Below are 17,050 nucleotides of genomic sequence, written 5' to 3' on the forward strand. Positions count from 1 at the left end.
TGCAAAATGTGGCCAGGTAACAACAGATAGAACTCATGTATACACCTAAATGGCCTGTAGAATGGTGTGGATGGTTGCCTATGGGAGAGGAAAAGGTAGTTAAGCAAACACTTCACAAATTAAACATTTAACGAACTGGGGATCTATTTCATGAGGGGGTGATGAAGAAATGGGAGCAAGTACTGGCTCACGCCACCCAAGCTAATACTCTAGATGCATATAATTATCATAGACTACCCAGGCTATGCACGATTTACTGGGAGAAGGACTGGCTGAACCTCTGGAGTGGAAGACACTAACTTATTTAATGCAAGCCACTTTTCCGCATAGGGGAGTCACAGCGCTATACGCGCTAAACAGAGCTTCTCAGGTAGTCCCCCTATCAAAAACACAGATGGAATGGCAAGAGGATTTAGGAGTGGAAATTACTGAAGCACAATAGGCTAGATGCTATGCTAACACAAAGGCTATCTCACAAAACGGGAGACACAAACTTATACACTATAAATATCTACAGAGAGTATATTTCACACCTGCCAGACTACTTAAATATGGCTTGTTAGGGAATGATAGGTGCCAGAGGTGCAAGATGGCAAATGCAGGATTTATACACCTGGTGTGGGAATGCCCCGGGATACGGGAATTCTGGAAAGATGTATATAGTACACTAACAGAGATACTCTCATCCCCGATCCCGGCGTCACCGCAGTTAGCACTACTGGGGTACGATAAGGATATACTGAAAGGGGGACATAGATTGGCAGCTATATGCCTTCCCCTGGCAAAACGGAGAATCGCAATGGCCCACTTCCGAAGGTCGCAGACTGGCTCGCGGACTTAGCACACTGTTCCACGCACACAGATAATTACAATGCCCTCATGTCAGAAAAGAGCAGGCCTAAGGAAATATGGGGTCCATATAGGGAATATATGATAAAAAAGGCAGCGGAAGAAGAGGGTGCAGTAGACCCGGAGAAACAGGATTGAATGATGGGGAAGGGAACACATTCGACCCACATGTGAATGATAAAAAAATTAAATGCAGTGTTATAATGTTAATATACAATTGTACAAAGTGTACAAGTGCAGGGCCTGGAAGACGTGGTTGGAGGGTAATTGGAATTGGTGGGCGTAACTCTGTTCATACTACATGTGCCATGTGTACTTCTGAAGCTGTAATGGCACAATGATTAGAAATTGTACTGCTTGCCTGACTATTAACGGAAAAAGCATTAAATAAAGTTTTTTAAAAAACAAACAAAAAAAACAATCTACAAACCACTATATGCAGTACACAAGCCAAGCAATGCTGCATTTTCTTCTGATTTATTACCCAACTCAAAAGTATTTATTTTATCCACATAGGAAGGAAAAAACAGTAGAGTCATCAATAGTTAGATTATGACCTCTGCCCTATATCCGAATTTGAATAGTTATTTGAGCTTCAACTGCGATTTAAATTAAAAAAATATTCAAAATTTTTCTTCAACCGCTCATTCAAATAAATACTTCAGTTCTCTGCCATTAATGTTTGGGGAACCTTCAATGAGGCGCAAGCGACAGGGAGGGGCACTAGGTCTCTGAGGAGGGCCTTATGCCACCCTATCTCTTCAGGGAAGGAGAAGCTCTTGTTCGCTTTGAGAATGAAGGGCGCACTTGGTATTTATGAAGCACTTCACACGCGCTGTTCACAGAGCTCACCATGCTCATCAAAATGTGCCCAGAAAAACACAGATAATACAATTATAAGACATTATAGCTACCTTTATGAAGAGACATGAGCGCTCTTATTGTTTTATGAATGGTGTTTATGCAGATTGGAAGTAAATGAAAACAAGATGTATCACTTTACACACGGGCCCCTCGGGGAATACTAGAAATAACGCCATTTGTTTATGTTTTGCTGTTTTCTAACAGCCGAGCGGTGGTATGTGAATAGCAAGCCTTTAGAGCGAACCCGGCACTATCCCGTCCCCTCCTCCAATGAGCGTCTACCAGACCCCGAGGGAACAAACAAAGACAACAAGATAAATGCACGTAGCCACTAAAAAAATTATTACATGTGTAAAGTACAAATGCCACCACTTAAGAGTGCTGTAGTCCTAAATCCAAAAATAAATACAATCCAAAAATAAACACGAGCAGAGGTAAACAAAACAAATAGTGCACCCAAAGTAACATAAATAACAAAAAGATTAAGACCACATGTAAGAGGGGCAGTCTCTATAGGAGGTTCCAACACATAAAAAAGGAGGGACTAATTAAGCATTCCACCAAACAAAAACAGGCATTTTTAAAGGGTACTAATAGGAACCAATCAAAAAGAAGGGAGGTGCTCAAATCCCACATTGTAGATACATCATATCTCGAAGAGATCTCGAAGAGACAGTGCATGCGCTGCCTAGGTGAGATCTAAAAAGGTATGACCACCAGAGCGTGAATCCTAACTAAGTAGAGATTTCCTTCAAACTATGTACCGCGTGTAGTGGAACCACAGTTTGTCAATCAACCATAAGTGCCTTGTCAGTCGGTAAGCCAAGCACAGTCTAATTAAGCATTTGCAGGCATGACCCTACAGTGTTTTGTTTTTTCTACACAAGATTTGGATGCTGTGCTTTCTGTAAACAGGAGATTGTGCTGTTTTCATGGCAGGAGAAGTTAGGTTTGATGTCCTGAAGCCAACAATTAGAGTGACTCTATGGCTTTCGTCTCTCTTCAGTGTGATCATGGTCTAGGCACTGAGCCCTGTCTCAATCCCATTACAATCATCTTGATAAAACATTACCATATTATGAATTATTATGAATTGAGATTCAGTCTGGCAGACGTATCAATAAGAGGACTGATCACAGGTGAACTTTGTTCACTAGGAGGACATTGAGACTAGGAGACATTGAATATGAAACCTAGGATAATGATTTGGCACTTGGTTGTTGTTCTGAGAGGGTGTGCAGTCTGTTATTAATAACCAGACTAAAGAAATAGAAAAACATTTGGAGGTTGACAGCGTTAATACAGCAGAGGAAAGAAGGTAACATAGTGTGCTACGAGCAGCAGTAGTAGTATCTTATTGCTTAATGAGTTGACAATATTGTTATGCTTTATTTCAGGATCAAACCAGATTGGAGCGAGACAGATGGAAAACATTTGCAGCCCAGTACTTGGATGAAGCACCACACTTTCTTCAGAGACTAGAAAGAATATATAAACAGTATTCTGATAGCTTTGAGTCTCCACTGGTAAGTAGGAAAGTTGTTTGTTATTTAACTAGGAATCTGGGCAAAGCGCATTTCATACCTGACATAAGTTGGTATTTCTGTTCAGTCTTCCATACCCATTGTCAACCCTCACCAAAAAACAGGACTATGAATCCCTTTAGCACATGGCAATAGCATTATATAGAAAATGGTAATAAATGAGAGCAAATAAATACAATCCCATTGTTTCCTTTTTAGGTCGAGACTAGGCAGTGCGCATGCGCTGTCTGGAAGACCTGTTGTTTTGAAAAACGGACTTTGCACCCACCTGCTGCTTACCATTTATTCAGTCCAGTGTCACTCTTTTTTGCTGCCTCTTGAGTGGTGCACTCAGCAATACCACACTTCTGTTTTCCCAGAGGAGCACCGCCCAACTACAGTTTCCTTCTGCTTGCATTCTTCATCTGTTGTTGGGGAGAACGGTTTTGTAATTATTGCAGTGCAGCACGCCGCGCTGTATCTTTAAGTATGGCGGTCGCGCTGTCCTTTTGTTCTGCACGGTGCGGCTCACCCACCTCTATCTTTAATAAATGTGAACATACTTTAACTATCAGCACAGCTCCCGTTTCACATGCACCACCCTTTATGTTTTACTTTAATTCCAACAATTGTTGTTTTACTTGTCATGCTGCATCTCCCCATGGGGTGCCCTCCCTGGCGCAGGGGGAGTTGTGTCGAGTTCACACCACCATGGCCAGAACTTTCCATTTGGGTGCCTTCTCCCCAGCTCACCTATCCCTCACACATCTGGCTGCGCTCTTAAACTGAGGTCCTTTAAAGCCATTAACAAAACGCAGACATGTGCTCACTATTCACTGTGCCACTGTCCCTACCGATATTTGCATGCATGCAGCTTCCCCCTCGCCACAAAATGTATGAGGCTCAAGGGTTTCGACAACAAAAAACATCTCTCCCTTAGCACAACAGGCGACCTGCAGAACTTGCTGCTTCGGGACAGTCTGAACATTGACCTTTTTTTTTGCTGCTCCTTCTGAAACCCGGGCTGCAACTCGATCCACTTCTGGGTGAGTGACAGCATGGAGGGAGGGATGGACGTTTGTGGCTCTTTCTGCACCTATGAGCATCTAAACTTACTTCCAGACGGTGCACTTTTATTGTGTATGTTGTGCGGTGTACCCAATGCTGACATGCTGTTTTCAGGTTGTTTGTGCTGTGAAATTGGTGCACCCTCCGTGTTCCTGTAGAGTCTGTGTTTTGCATCTTTTCTGTGGTACCTATTTTATCACTTTTCTACTCCTTGCTGTGTTTATTTATCTGTTGGTTTATAGGGTGTGAAATACGCACACAGTGTTGTTGGTTTTGTATGACATTCAGGCCGATGGTGTCTGTAAATGTCCCTCCGCTGAGGTTTCCGGTGTGTTTTTGACTGCTGCAGGCCCACCAGAGGAGGCCTAGTTGTGAATCCAGAGCCTGTTCTGGTGCAGGAAACATGAGCAGACCCACACCAGCCCTTCATAAGTCCAAAATAAGTGCGGTTCTGAGTTCTTAGAGGGGTGCTTTCCCTGAGCGGGTGGCACCCCTTCCCTTGCAGTGTTTCGAGGGACCTGGGTGTTTGTACTCCATGCTTGTAAAATGTGTATTGTTACTGCTCACTTGACAGTTTTTCTTAGCGTCTTGTTTGTCCCATGTGGACACTTTCATTTCTCCCCCACATACCCACTTCCCCTCTCATCTCTCTCTCTCACAGTCCAACTGCCCACTCTCATCTCGCAATACCACTGCCCTCTCTCTTCCCTTCCTCACACTACGTGTCTCCTCTCTATACTGCCCTCTCACACATGTCCCTCTATCTCTATCTCTCTCTCTCTTGTACTCTTTCTTACCCATCTCTCTTGCTCTCTCACACACTATCCCCGCCTTTATCATGTGGTTAACTTCAGGTCTTCAAGCACAGTTTCTATCCCGTAACTATTCAAAGTTAATGTCCCACAAACCCACACTCTCCTACTCTTCTTAGGGTGTTTTCTGTGTACATTAAACCTCCCTATTTATGCATCTATAGTCTGTTCTGCCCTTCTTTCTATCTTTCTCACACACTATTTCTGCTCCTCTGTCTCAAATTCAATAACCGCTTCCTACACAAACTACCTCTCCCCCTCATTCTTCCTTTGTGTCTGTTTTCTGCAGCTCTAACCACTATCTATTCACCATGTCACATCATTTCACAACACAAATACACTACACAACACACAATTCCACAACTTACAATTCCAATACAACCCACATAATTCCACTCCACACCATATACATCCACTACACTCCAAAGCAAAACACCCAGGTGAAAAACATTATCTGAAAGAAACAGTTAGTTATAGATTCCTTACCTTAGAATAGCCCCCAGGCGGAAAGTTTTATCGTCAGCAGTACCCCTGCGTGTCGGTAGGTGGTGTCGGTCGACTCCGCATCCGTCGTCGGCATCATGGTCACCAGGATGACGTTGCGGAGGTTACTTAGACGCCGCCCTCATGTGCTGACATCAGTCCTATCTTTTTCCGCGCTGGCAAGCGCAGATCCGGAGAGAGCGGTACTCCCAGTCACTTTTTGACGGAGTTTTTGCAACTTTTGTCGACTTCTATCATCGATTCCTGGTGCACGAGGGATGCCCGCTTTCAAGGCCTGTGGTTCCTGTTCCTGACTGATATCGGTAACGGATCTGCACCGCGTGTGCCTCTGCTGCCTGAAGCGCGACCACGACCTCAAGTCGTGCTCCGACTGTCGGACCATGGCCCGAAGTCTTTGCGGGAGCGGCCCCGAAAGCTCCTCGAGGCCTGGCAGTCGGCTCTGCATCGTTCGAGGTCCCGGTCGTGTGGGAGGTCACGGGACTGATCGCGGAGTCATCAACACTCCTCGTCGAAGTCTTCGCACTCTGGGTCGGGTAAGTCGAAGCATAAGAAGAAGTCGAAGAAGCATCGTCGCTCTTCGACTTCCCCCTCGTCCGTCAGCCGACGCGACAAAGGGTGCGGTGGTGCCACTCCCGCAGCTCCGCGTGCAGTCTTCCGGGTCGACTCCGGCCTTCCCTCCCTTCCCGGGACTGGGAGAGACCCCTGCCCAGCTTCGTCAATTTTACGAAGCGATGCATGCCATCTTTGGGCCGCCCGACATTGCCGGTGCACCTTCGGGCCCTGTGGACTCGGTTGGGGGGCCTGGGCCTTCGATGCCGGTGGCTCCGGCCCCGGCACTGCAGGGCCCCCTTGGATCCAAGCCTGGATCGGCGCCAGTCGACCTCGTGACACCTCCACCGGCGCCGATTCCACCAGCACCACGTCCGCAGACGATGCCGGCTGGACCTCCAGTCTACAGCGGCCCTGGCTTCCACCCCGATGTGGAAACCGAGCCGGGCTGGCATCGGCTGACGCTGGTGCCAATGGGTACTTTTGTGCCTGCATTCCGCCCTAGTCATTTTCAGCTAGTTCGGCAGCAAGAGGAGGGTGAGGAAGACTGGGAGGGGTTTGAGGACCCTTTAACTGCCCAGCTAGAGTATGAGCAGGACTGGAGAGAGGAACTGGGGAATGCCAGTGGTCTGGATACCGCCCAGACCTAGGCATGTTGTCACCTCCTACTGTAGCTACAGAGGAGGGAGCGTTGTACGCAGTGATGTTGCGTAGGGTGGCCGAGGCTCTCCACCTCGAGCTTCCTATGGTGGCAGTCAGGACTAACCTCCTGACAGAGGTGCGTCATTCGGCACCAAGCTCTTCGGAGCCCCTGCTGCCGTTCAGTGAAGCCCTTACGGACATCATTTTGGGCACCTAGTCCAGGCCCAACACAGGGGCTGCTGTGGATAGAATGGTTGCCCAAAGCCACTACCCGGGTGACCCCACTTTCCTCTCCCAACACTCTACCCCTGAGAGGTTGGTGGTCCAAGCCTCTACGTCCCAGGGCGCCTTCCCTACAGCTCCACCTGATAGGGAATACAAGAAGCTGGGCCAACTTGAGAAGAAGATGTTTTCTTTCTCAAGGTTGGGACTGCGATCGGTAAACACTGCATGTCTGTTTGGCCGTTATTCCCACTCTGTGTAGAATACGATGTCGCAAGTGCTGCCTCAGTGCTCAGAGGAGGCTCGGGCCGTGCTCTCCCATGCTGTCGCCGAGGTGAGAGATGCAGAGAAGTTTACCATCCGCTGTGGGCTGGATACCCCTGACGGACTGGGCAGAACGATTGCCACGTCCGTTGCCCTTCAGCGCTACGCCTGGTTGCGTTCGACTGGATTTTCCGGGGATGTCCAATCCACACTTATGGACATGCCCTTTAATGGCTGTCGCCTTTTCGGCGACAAGGCGGACAATGTGCTGGAGCTCTTTAAGGACTATTGAGCTACGGCCAGGTCCTTGGGCCTCTCCACTACCCGTCCTGTGCAGTCTGCCTTTCGTGGCTACGGAAGGGGTGCCCCACTACGTGCCGCCCACAGCCACAGCACGGTCGGGGACGTGGAAACCACCGGCGTGGTTCTGGGGGGGCAGCGAGCGGCCCAGTCCACCTCAGCCCCCTCTGCATCAGCCTCCAAACCCTTCGAGTCCAACCTTCCAGGGCCACCAAACGCCAGTGGGCAGCAGGATCTGCCATCCCCTAACCCACTGGCGCACCATCACGGACAGGTGGGTTCTGCAGATGTCTGAAGGGCTTACTCCTCCCCTTCGAGACTACCCCTCCCTCCATGCCACCTCAGTACCATTGCATGTCGGAGGATCACCTGGCCCTTCTCCAACAGGAAGTTTCGGCTATTTTGGCCAAGGGGGCCATCAAGTGCGTTCCTGCCCCAGAAGTAGGTCGTGGTTGTTATTCCTACTACTTTCTGGTGCCCAAGAAGGACAAAGGCCTGCGTCCTATCTTGGATCTCAGGAACGTCAACCGCTTCCTCCGGAAGGAGAAGTTCAAACTGTTGACGCTCGCTCAGGTCTTGTCTGCCCTCGACCCTGGAGACTGGTTGGTCGTGTTTGACTTGCAGGACGCTTATTTTCACATCCCCGTCCTGCCGGCCCACAGGCGTTACTGACGGTTCATGGTAGGCCACGATCACTTTCAGTTTACCGTGCTCCCCTTTGGCATTACCAGCGCCCCTCGGGTGTTCACGAAAGTGATGACGGTGGTTGCAGCTCATCTGTGCAGATCAGGAGTTCTTGTTTTCCCCTATCTCGACGACTGGTTGTTCAATGCGAGCTCGTCCCAGACAGTCATCTCCCTCCTCCAGGTTACAGCCGACCTCTTATATTTGCTGGGGTTCTCCATCAATGTGCCGAAGTCGCACCTGATTCCCTTTCAGAAGCTCCTTTTCATCGGAGCGGTTCTGGACACGACGCAGTTTCTGGTTCATCCTCCCGAACAGCGAGTCCGGTATATTCGGGCTATGATTCAGATCTCTTAGCCCCTATCCCGGGTTTCGGTCAGGGTGACCCCAAGGCTGCTGGGCCTCATGGCCTCCTGCATCCTGCTGGTCGATCATGCCAGGTGGCATATGTGGGCTCTGCAGTGGGACCTGAAGTTCCAGTGGGCGCAGCATCAGGGGAATCTATCCAATTGCGTCCAGATCTCGGAGGTCACTGCACGACAATTGCAGTGGTGGCTCACGAACCAGGATTGGGTCAACGGCAGATCCCTCTCCCTTCCCCAACCAGATCACACAGTGGTGAGAGTCGCAACCCTTCTGGGATGAGGCGGCCACATGGGAGAGGCGGAGATCAGAGGCCTCTGGTCTCCGACGGAGTCCAAGCTCCACATCAACCTTCTGGAGCTTCGGGGGAGCCGTCTTGCACTGAAGGCATTCCTTCCCTGTGTCCGGGGAACAGTAGTGCAGATGTTCACGGACAACACCACTGCCATGTGGTACTGCAACAAACAAGGCGGGGTGGGGTCGTGGACCCTATGTCAGGAAGCCCTGCGCCTTTGGACATGGCTGGAACATCAGGGCATGTCCCTGGTGGTTCAACACCTGGCAGGTTCACTGAACTCCAGGGCGGACGAACTCAGCCGCAAATGCATGATGGATCACGAATGGCATCTTCACTCGGAGGTGGTGCAAGGTCTCTTTCAACAGTTAGATCTTTTCACCACTAAAGAGATCACGCAATGTCAGCAATTCTGCGTGTTGGAATTTCCAAGGCGGCACTCGGTAGATGACGCTTTTCGTCGCAAGTAGAGTTGCGGTCCTCTACACACCTTTCCGCCTATACCACTTCTGCCCAGAGTGCTGAAGAAGATCAAGCGCGACCGGGCCCAAGTCATTCTTGTGGGCACGAAAAGTCTCATATCCCGAGCTGCTTAACATGGCCATCGATCCTCCGATCCGACTACCTCTTCGGGAGGATCTTCTGGCGCAGCAGCAGGGGACCGTCTTCCACCCAAACCTGTCCAGCCTCCACCTCCTTGCGTGGAGATTTAGCAGCGGCAGTTGAAGTTATTTGCCTTGCCTCCTGAAGATTGTGATGTAATCTTGGCAGCCAGGCGTCCCCTCCACTAAGAAGGTATACGCCTGCAGATGGAATAAGTTTGTGGCATGATGCACAGCGAAGGCTGTGTATCCCCTTTCTGCCCCTCTTTCTGATGTTCTCTTGTTCCTCCTTTCTTTTGCCCGGCAGGGCTCTGCTCTGGGCACTATCAAGGGCTATCTTTGGGCCATTTCTGCCTTTCCAAAGCTTCCTGATCAGCCTTATCTCTTCAGGTCCCCGGTTGTAAATCGTTTCTTAAAAGGCATAACTCCTCTCTTTCCTCCTATTCACTTCGTTATGGCTCAGTGGGACTTGAATTTGGTCTTGACCTATTTGATGTGCGCTCCATTTGAGCCGCTTCACAACTGTCCTCTATGACTCTTAACTCTTAAGGGAGCCATCACATCTGCCAGAAGAAGTGAAGTGAAGAGTGACTTCCAGGCCCTTTCATCCAAGCCTCCTTTTCTGGTTGTACATCCGGACAAGGTCGTCCTAAGAACTCATCCATCCTTTCTTCCCAAAGTGGGCACTTCCTTCCACATCGGGAAAATCATCACTTTGCCCACCTTTTTTCCGCAAAGAGGAAGAGAGGCTCCACCGTCTGGACCCAAAAGTGCGTTTTCCTTCTATTTGGATCGCACCAAACAGTTCCGGGTGGATGACCAGCTCTTTGTTGGCTACGTGGGTGCCAAGAAAAGTTGGGCCGTACACAAGAGGACCATCTCTCGATGGTTTGTTTTGTTTATTAAAGCCTGTTATTCTCTGGCTAAAAAGGAGCCTCCAGTGGGTCTATGTGTCTATTCCGCCAGGGCGACGGCAGCCACTACTGCTTTGGGATGAGGAGTCTCTCTGAATGACATCTGTCAGGCAGCTACATGTGCATTGCTGCACATGTTTACGAGGCACTACTGCCTGGACAGCCAAGTCCGGAGAGGCGGCTTCTTTGGCCGTTCTGTTCTCCAGGACTTTCTGGTGTGATCTTGGTTCGTAAGACCCACCTCCGGGGTTTGTATTGCTGGGTTATCTATTCTAAGGTAAGGAATCTATAACTAACTGTTTCTTTCAGATGCACAAGTTACTTACCTTCGGTAACGATATATCCGTGAGAAACATAGGTTTAGTTATAGATTCCTTACCGCCCCACCCATCCTCCCCGTTCTGCAAACTGATTTCTAGGGTTAAGGACATCCTTTCAGGGCCCTAGTTTTGTGCACCAGTGGTCAGTGTCTTGCATGGCTCTGCATTCCTGGCACGGAAAGTCGTGTACAGAACTGAAGTCAGCGTGCGAGGGCGGTGTCTAAGTAACCTCCGCGACTTCGTCCCCGCGACCGACGCCACCTACCGACGCGCAGGGGTACTGCTGACGAAAAAACTTTCCGTATCCAGTCTGAGGCCTGGGGGATATTCTAAGGTAAGGAATCTATAGCTAACCTATGTTTCTTACAGAAATATCGTTACAGAGGTAAGTAACTTGTGCATCATTTTCAGCCAGTAGCTCTAACTCTCACAAATGCGACACCTATTGCATTGCAAATGCTTGTTTTCCTCTTGACTTCTGTAGTTCTGCCTCACACCTTATTATGTAAATTGGCTTTGTGTCCCTGTCTACTATACTTCTTCATCATTGTAGATGCATTTGGTGCAGATCTGTACTGTGCCCCATACAAAATGATTTGTATCCAGTGCAGGTGTGAGATGCAGTAGCCCTGGGGACAGCACAGCATTAAAACATGGATGGGTGTTCTAAATCGCCGGTCTGCCTTTCAGTACACAGCTACTTGAAGCACTTTGAGGAGGGTCTGGCTATACTACCTTATGGGGGACACACCTGTGGGTATCCCTGGGACTCGGTGACCCACTAAGAAGCTCCCTTAGACGTGCACTTCCTAGGTGGCACACAGTGAACCTCCTAATGTATACCCCATGCAATGAGAGAGCGCTGCTTTGAGAATGTATGGGTGCACAACTTGTGCCCTTGTGATCCATATTATAGAAGTGCTCAGGGTGGTGCCAAAAACAGGTGCAAACTTTTTTTTTGCCCCAAGGAAACTGCAGTTAGAAAAGCTCGTTATCGAAAGTCTGTACTTGTTAATGGTGCTAGGATTGCTGTCAAAGCAAATTGTATCTTTTAAATAAACAAAAAAGAGATAACATTTTGCAATCCATGAAGTGGCAGCTGCTTTAAGACACCATCATCTGCCTGAGCTCAAACAAAATTAAATGTGGTGGTAGTGGGCTGCTCTCGCGTCTTACCTGGCAAACGTAGGGAACTGATACCATCAGAGTGATAATGCATTGGCCATCCATCTTTCGATTGCCTATTCTTCTGAAGAAAAGATCACTGGAGATGTCTGTAGTCTTTTTCTTTGAGAAGAAGGTATTGTCTTGCAGTGACTGCCATGTGCTAGTTTACTAAAAAATAAAAAGATCATTTGTATGTATGATTATATTTTGATAGTAATTCGTTTTTTTAGGGAAAGACTTTATTCATTTGGGGGTATTTTTATGTTTGTAATTCAAGTAGCAGTCAGGATACCTAACTTGTGCTTTCTTTAAAAACTAATAAATGTGGTTGGGTGGTGGGTGAGCAGTGGAGGAGCTTGAGAGGCTAAAAAAGAATTGGGGGACAAAACGGGAAAGGGGAAGCAAAGGACAAGATTGGGAGGGAGAGGAGGGAGCAACGCGGTACGTGGAGTTTGGGAGAACGCAGCACACGAGGGAGACAGCAAAGCAACACATGCAATCACATAGAGTGCTGAAAGAGAAAGAAAACAGTAGTTCGCTGAATGTGAGCAGTGGAAGAATTAGTCATCCAATCAAAAGAATAGTAAATACGCAATGCTCCTGAGAAGGGATGAACACAAGGAGAGGAAGGAAAGCTGTTCAATAAGAAGAGCAAATATGATGGTTAAGAAAGCCCACTGCAAGCATTTTTTTATCGTCCAAATATGTCTTCTCAACAGCCAGTTTATCAAACCAATAAAGGACATCACACAATGGTCATGCAGGAACCGTGGTGGTGGCACATTACAGTGCTTAACATATCAAACATATAATAAGGAGTGAAAAGCACACTGTCTTCGCTGCAACTGGCATTGTGTTTTCAAAACTAAAAATATTTGTTGCACTTACGTGCGGATCCTACTACAGGTGGTACAAGCAAATGGAATCAACCAGGGTTGCGGCATGCTATTTTCAACCAAACTATACAGGCACTGTTATCCTGCACCATTAATGAGCATGCTGCCTGTTGTGGTGTGCTCCCCATCACCCGACCCCCAGTGGAGCTTATGTGTACAGTATTCATCTGTCAATGTAGAAAAAAGTCAATTTCGTACAATAGCCCAGCCCAGATTGTGCAACAGTGAGACAGGAAGCTGTGTCCTGCACTGAAGAAACTTTTGTGCAGTGTATGCACAACACAGCCCATGGCCATGTCTGCTTTTTTAAGTCAGTATTTTAAGGTCTACTGTCCTCAATGCTGTGAAGGCTTTATGTCCATAGTGCAGAGGTGGACATGTTTCTCTTATATGCAACTTACCTGCTTCTGGAAAATACTAATTTTCACTTTATGCCTTTCCTAATGGTTCACAATTAAGTCTAGTGTTGTGTAATGCCAATTACACAGAACTAGATCAGGGCCAAAAAAGCATTTGAAAAAAACAAAATGTTTGGCGGGAGTCGGGTTGAATCTGCGACTCCAGCTAAACTTTTTTTTTAAACGAAGCGGGTTTTCCTGTGTTTCGCTAATTAAAGGCTCTTTGTGGTCCAGGTCCTGGGGGCAGATTATGTAGTAATGCAGGGGGTGCCTATTCGGCACACCATGCACCAGGGACCGTCACCTCCCCGGGGCAAACAAAGAGGTGCAGGGCCTGTACGGCCCCCTCATCCCAGGGGACCGCTACCTTTCCAGGGTTTTTAAATATTCCTGGGGTGCCTTACGAACGCCCCCGACCCCGGGGACCACCACCTCCCAGACTGTATTTTAAAGAAATGGGAGGGGACCGCTTGCCCCCCCCCCCCTTCCTGGGATTTTCTCGGCCCGGGGACCGCCACCTCCCCCGGCCAGGCCCCTGCTCAAGGAAGGAAGGGGGCCACACGGGCCCCCCTCTTGGAGCCGTAAATGTCCCTGGACACCACCACCCTCCAGGGCCAGCTTCAGCAATGTCCTGGGGTGTCCACTGTCAGGACATTGTAGTTTGCTATGACCTAGTGGGAGTCATAGCAAACAGTGCTCCGCTGGAGCACTTTGCTTTTACATACAGGGAGCTGCATGTCAGCTGCTCCCACAGTGTAAGAGTAATACCGTCTCCCACAGGAGGCGAGGAGCCGGCAGGGACCGTGGGTGCCTTTAGGCTTCCCTGCGGTCCCCAGCTGTAAATTGTGGATACCCTGGGCGCCCACACTACAGACCGTGCCTCGGTGGGCCTCGCAGCCCCCCTTCCATTTGTTTAAAAAAAAAAAAAAAAATGGTGTATATGTGTGTGTGTGTGCGTGTGTGTGTATATATATATATATATATATATATCACTGAAAAAACCATAGGTTTCACACACGTTATAGTTAGGAATTAGCATTTAAAAAACCTTGCAAATTCACTGAAAAAACCATAGGTTTCACACACGTTATAGTTAGCTGGACATTTCTCTCGTAAAAAACCATTGAAATTCCCCCGTTATAGTTAGTTCAGCTAACTATAACTCGCGCACCCGCAATCCACTGCTGATGACGTCAGATATTACATCACTGATGACATGGTCAGTGACATCACTCATGACATCACTGATGACATCTCAAATGACATCACACATGACATCACTGATGACATCATCCATTGAGTATGTGTTTCTGAAAAATTTTAATATGTTTAATATATATAGGGAAAGGCCTGTTGAAGAATGAGTGGGTGTACAAGTGTGTAAATGGATGATTTTCTGTGGTGCGTAACATTATTCTATAAGTGAGCCATTAAATGTATCTTACTGCAGACTAGTGACTAAACTGTGTAAATGTCTGTATGTGTCTGTATGTTGGTGTATAAGTGGCTGCATGGTTTTGTGAATAGCTATATGAGTGTCTATATAAGTTATTGATTGGTTGACTGAGTATCTGTATGGGTGTCTGAGTGTTTGTGTGGGTAGGGTGTGTGTGAGTCTATGCATAGATGTGTGAGTGGGTGATTCTATGGGTGCATGGTTTTAAGAGTGCATCTGTGATGGACTGTATGGTTGAGTGAGTGTATGTATGGGTGTGTTAGGGATTGAATGTATATCTCACTGGTATATTTGTAACTAACTACATATGTGAAAGGCAGTGTATGTGCGTGTAAGAGTATATAAGTGGGTAGATGTGAGAGTGTGTGATTGTGAAAGTGACTGTATGGATGAGTGTGTGCTTGTATCAATGATTCTATAAGAGTGTAAGAATGTGATACTATTTTTATGAGTAAGTGAACTTGAGTGTGTATAACTGCATAGGTGAGTAAATGGGAATGTGATTATTTGCATAACTGAGTAGGTGTAAGAGTAGCTCTATGGATACTTGTTAGTGTGTTAGTGTCTATATAAGTGTATAAATGTATATGATAGTTTTGTACGGAGTGACTGTAAGTATGAGTGACTGTACAGGTGAGTGAGTGGAGGTATATGAAGACCTAAGAGTTAATAAGTGGGTATGTAATGATTGGTATTGCAGTATATATGGCTTTGAGAATGGAACTCTTAAATTTTTAGTTGGTGTATCAAAGGTTATATTAGGGTGTGAGAAGATGTGGTAATTTTTCACATGGATGATGTCATCAGTGATGTCATTTGAGATGTCATCAGTGATGTCATGAGTGATGTCACTGACCATGTCATGAGTGATGTAATATGTGACGTCATCAGCAGTGGATTGCGGGTGCGCGAGTTATAGTTAGCTGAACTAACTATAACGGGGGAATTTCAATGGTTTTTTACGAGAGAAATGTCCAGCTAACTATAACGTGTGTGAAACCTATGGTTTTTTCAGTGAATTTGCAAGGTTTTTTAAATGCTAATTTCTAACTATAACGTGTGTGAACCCTATGGTTTTTTCAGTGAATTTGCAAGGTTTTTTAAATGCTAATTCCTAAATATAACGTGTGTGAAACCTATGGTTTTTTCTGTGAATTTGCATGGTTTTCTAAATCCTAATTCCTAACTATAATGTGTCTGACACCTATGGTTTTTTCATTGAAATTGCTTGCTTTTTTACATCTTTTTTTTTTCTTTTTCTTTTTTCCTTTAAACACTATGCTACCTATGTATATATTCATGGATTTAATGCATTCTTCAATATAGAAAGATTCACCTTTTTTAAATAAATGGTTAGATATAGTTGTATAACATAGTTAATATCTTCAACAAACCTTTATATTTTTTCTTATTTATTTTTTTAAATTTTTTTACCGTGCGCGTACGGTAAGCTTACCGTAAGCGCACGCTTCGCTTTATGTACGGTGAGTGTACGTAATATTTATACTCCGTGTGCGCATGCTTACGCAATTTACGGACGCGTCCGTACTTCCTACGCAACGCATAAGCGCATGCTTCATACGCGCACGCGCGCGCACGTTATGCGGAAGCGTACGAGCGTGCCTGTAATGCGCATGCGCGCGTGCAGCATCATCAGACAGAGAAGGAGGAAACAAAAGAATTCTTTTGTTTTGGAATATTTCACATTTCCAGAGGGGCATAAAAAGGTGAATGCTCCATTAGTCACCTGCACACTTTGTGACCGTGTGTTATCTAGAGGGAATCCAAGGAAGAAGTATTCCTTTGGAAATTTCTCTATGTTTAGACACATTAGGGATGTACATCACGGGACTTTTGCTCGACATACTGGAGCAAACTCTCCAGTAAGTCACCCAAGCACATCCTCAGAAGCTCAGCCGAGTACATCATCGGCAGCTCAGCTGAGCCCTTCCTCTGTGGTGGGAGCATCACCCTCTTCTGCTCCTGTGGAAAGGAACCCTCGATTTCAGAGGGTACAATGAGGTGCACCAGATGTTATGGTCTAATTGTTCATGGGGAGACCAGTATTTCCCTAATAAACAATAAGATAGACCAGCACATCTGTGGTCCTTGTTAATATTCCCATTCTTTCTTTCCTCTGTCCCTGTATTAACACAACAGCTCTTTTAAGAGCCAACCTTACCTCACAACTTTTTTTAAAAAAAATGTATGATTTTTTTTAATTTATTTTTTTAAGAAATTTTTCACCCTACAAGGTCCTTGAGGGACTACAACGGAAATGAGAAAAGCAGAGAGAGGAGAAGTGAAAAAAAGGGAGCATGAAACTAAATGTGTGATACATACAGAAATTTCACACTT

The 17,050-nt window shown here is 46.8% G+C and overlaps 1 protein-coding gene across 2 annotated transcripts in view; it reads left to right on the plus strand.

Annotated features, from left to right (window-relative positions):
* The window catches only part of PREPL (prolyl endopeptidase like), a 405,224-nt gene that overhangs the window by 160,289 nt on the left and 227,885 nt on the right, over positions 1–17,050 (plus strand). For both annotated transcript variants that reach the window (XM_085612773.1, XM_085612774.1), the window contains one exon: positions 3,111–3,239. In XM_085612773.1, the coding sequence (XP_085468899.1) occupies positions 3,111–3,239 (129 nt within the window). The remainder of the gene's footprint in view (positions 1–3,110; positions 3,240–17,050) is intronic.

This window comes from Triturus cristatus, chromosome 6 (genome assembly GCF_964204655.1).
Source record: "Triturus cristatus chromosome 6, aTriCri1.1, whole genome shotgun sequence".
NCBI classification, from domain to species: Eukaryota; Metazoa; Chordata; class Amphibia; order Caudata; family Salamandridae; genus Triturus; species Triturus cristatus.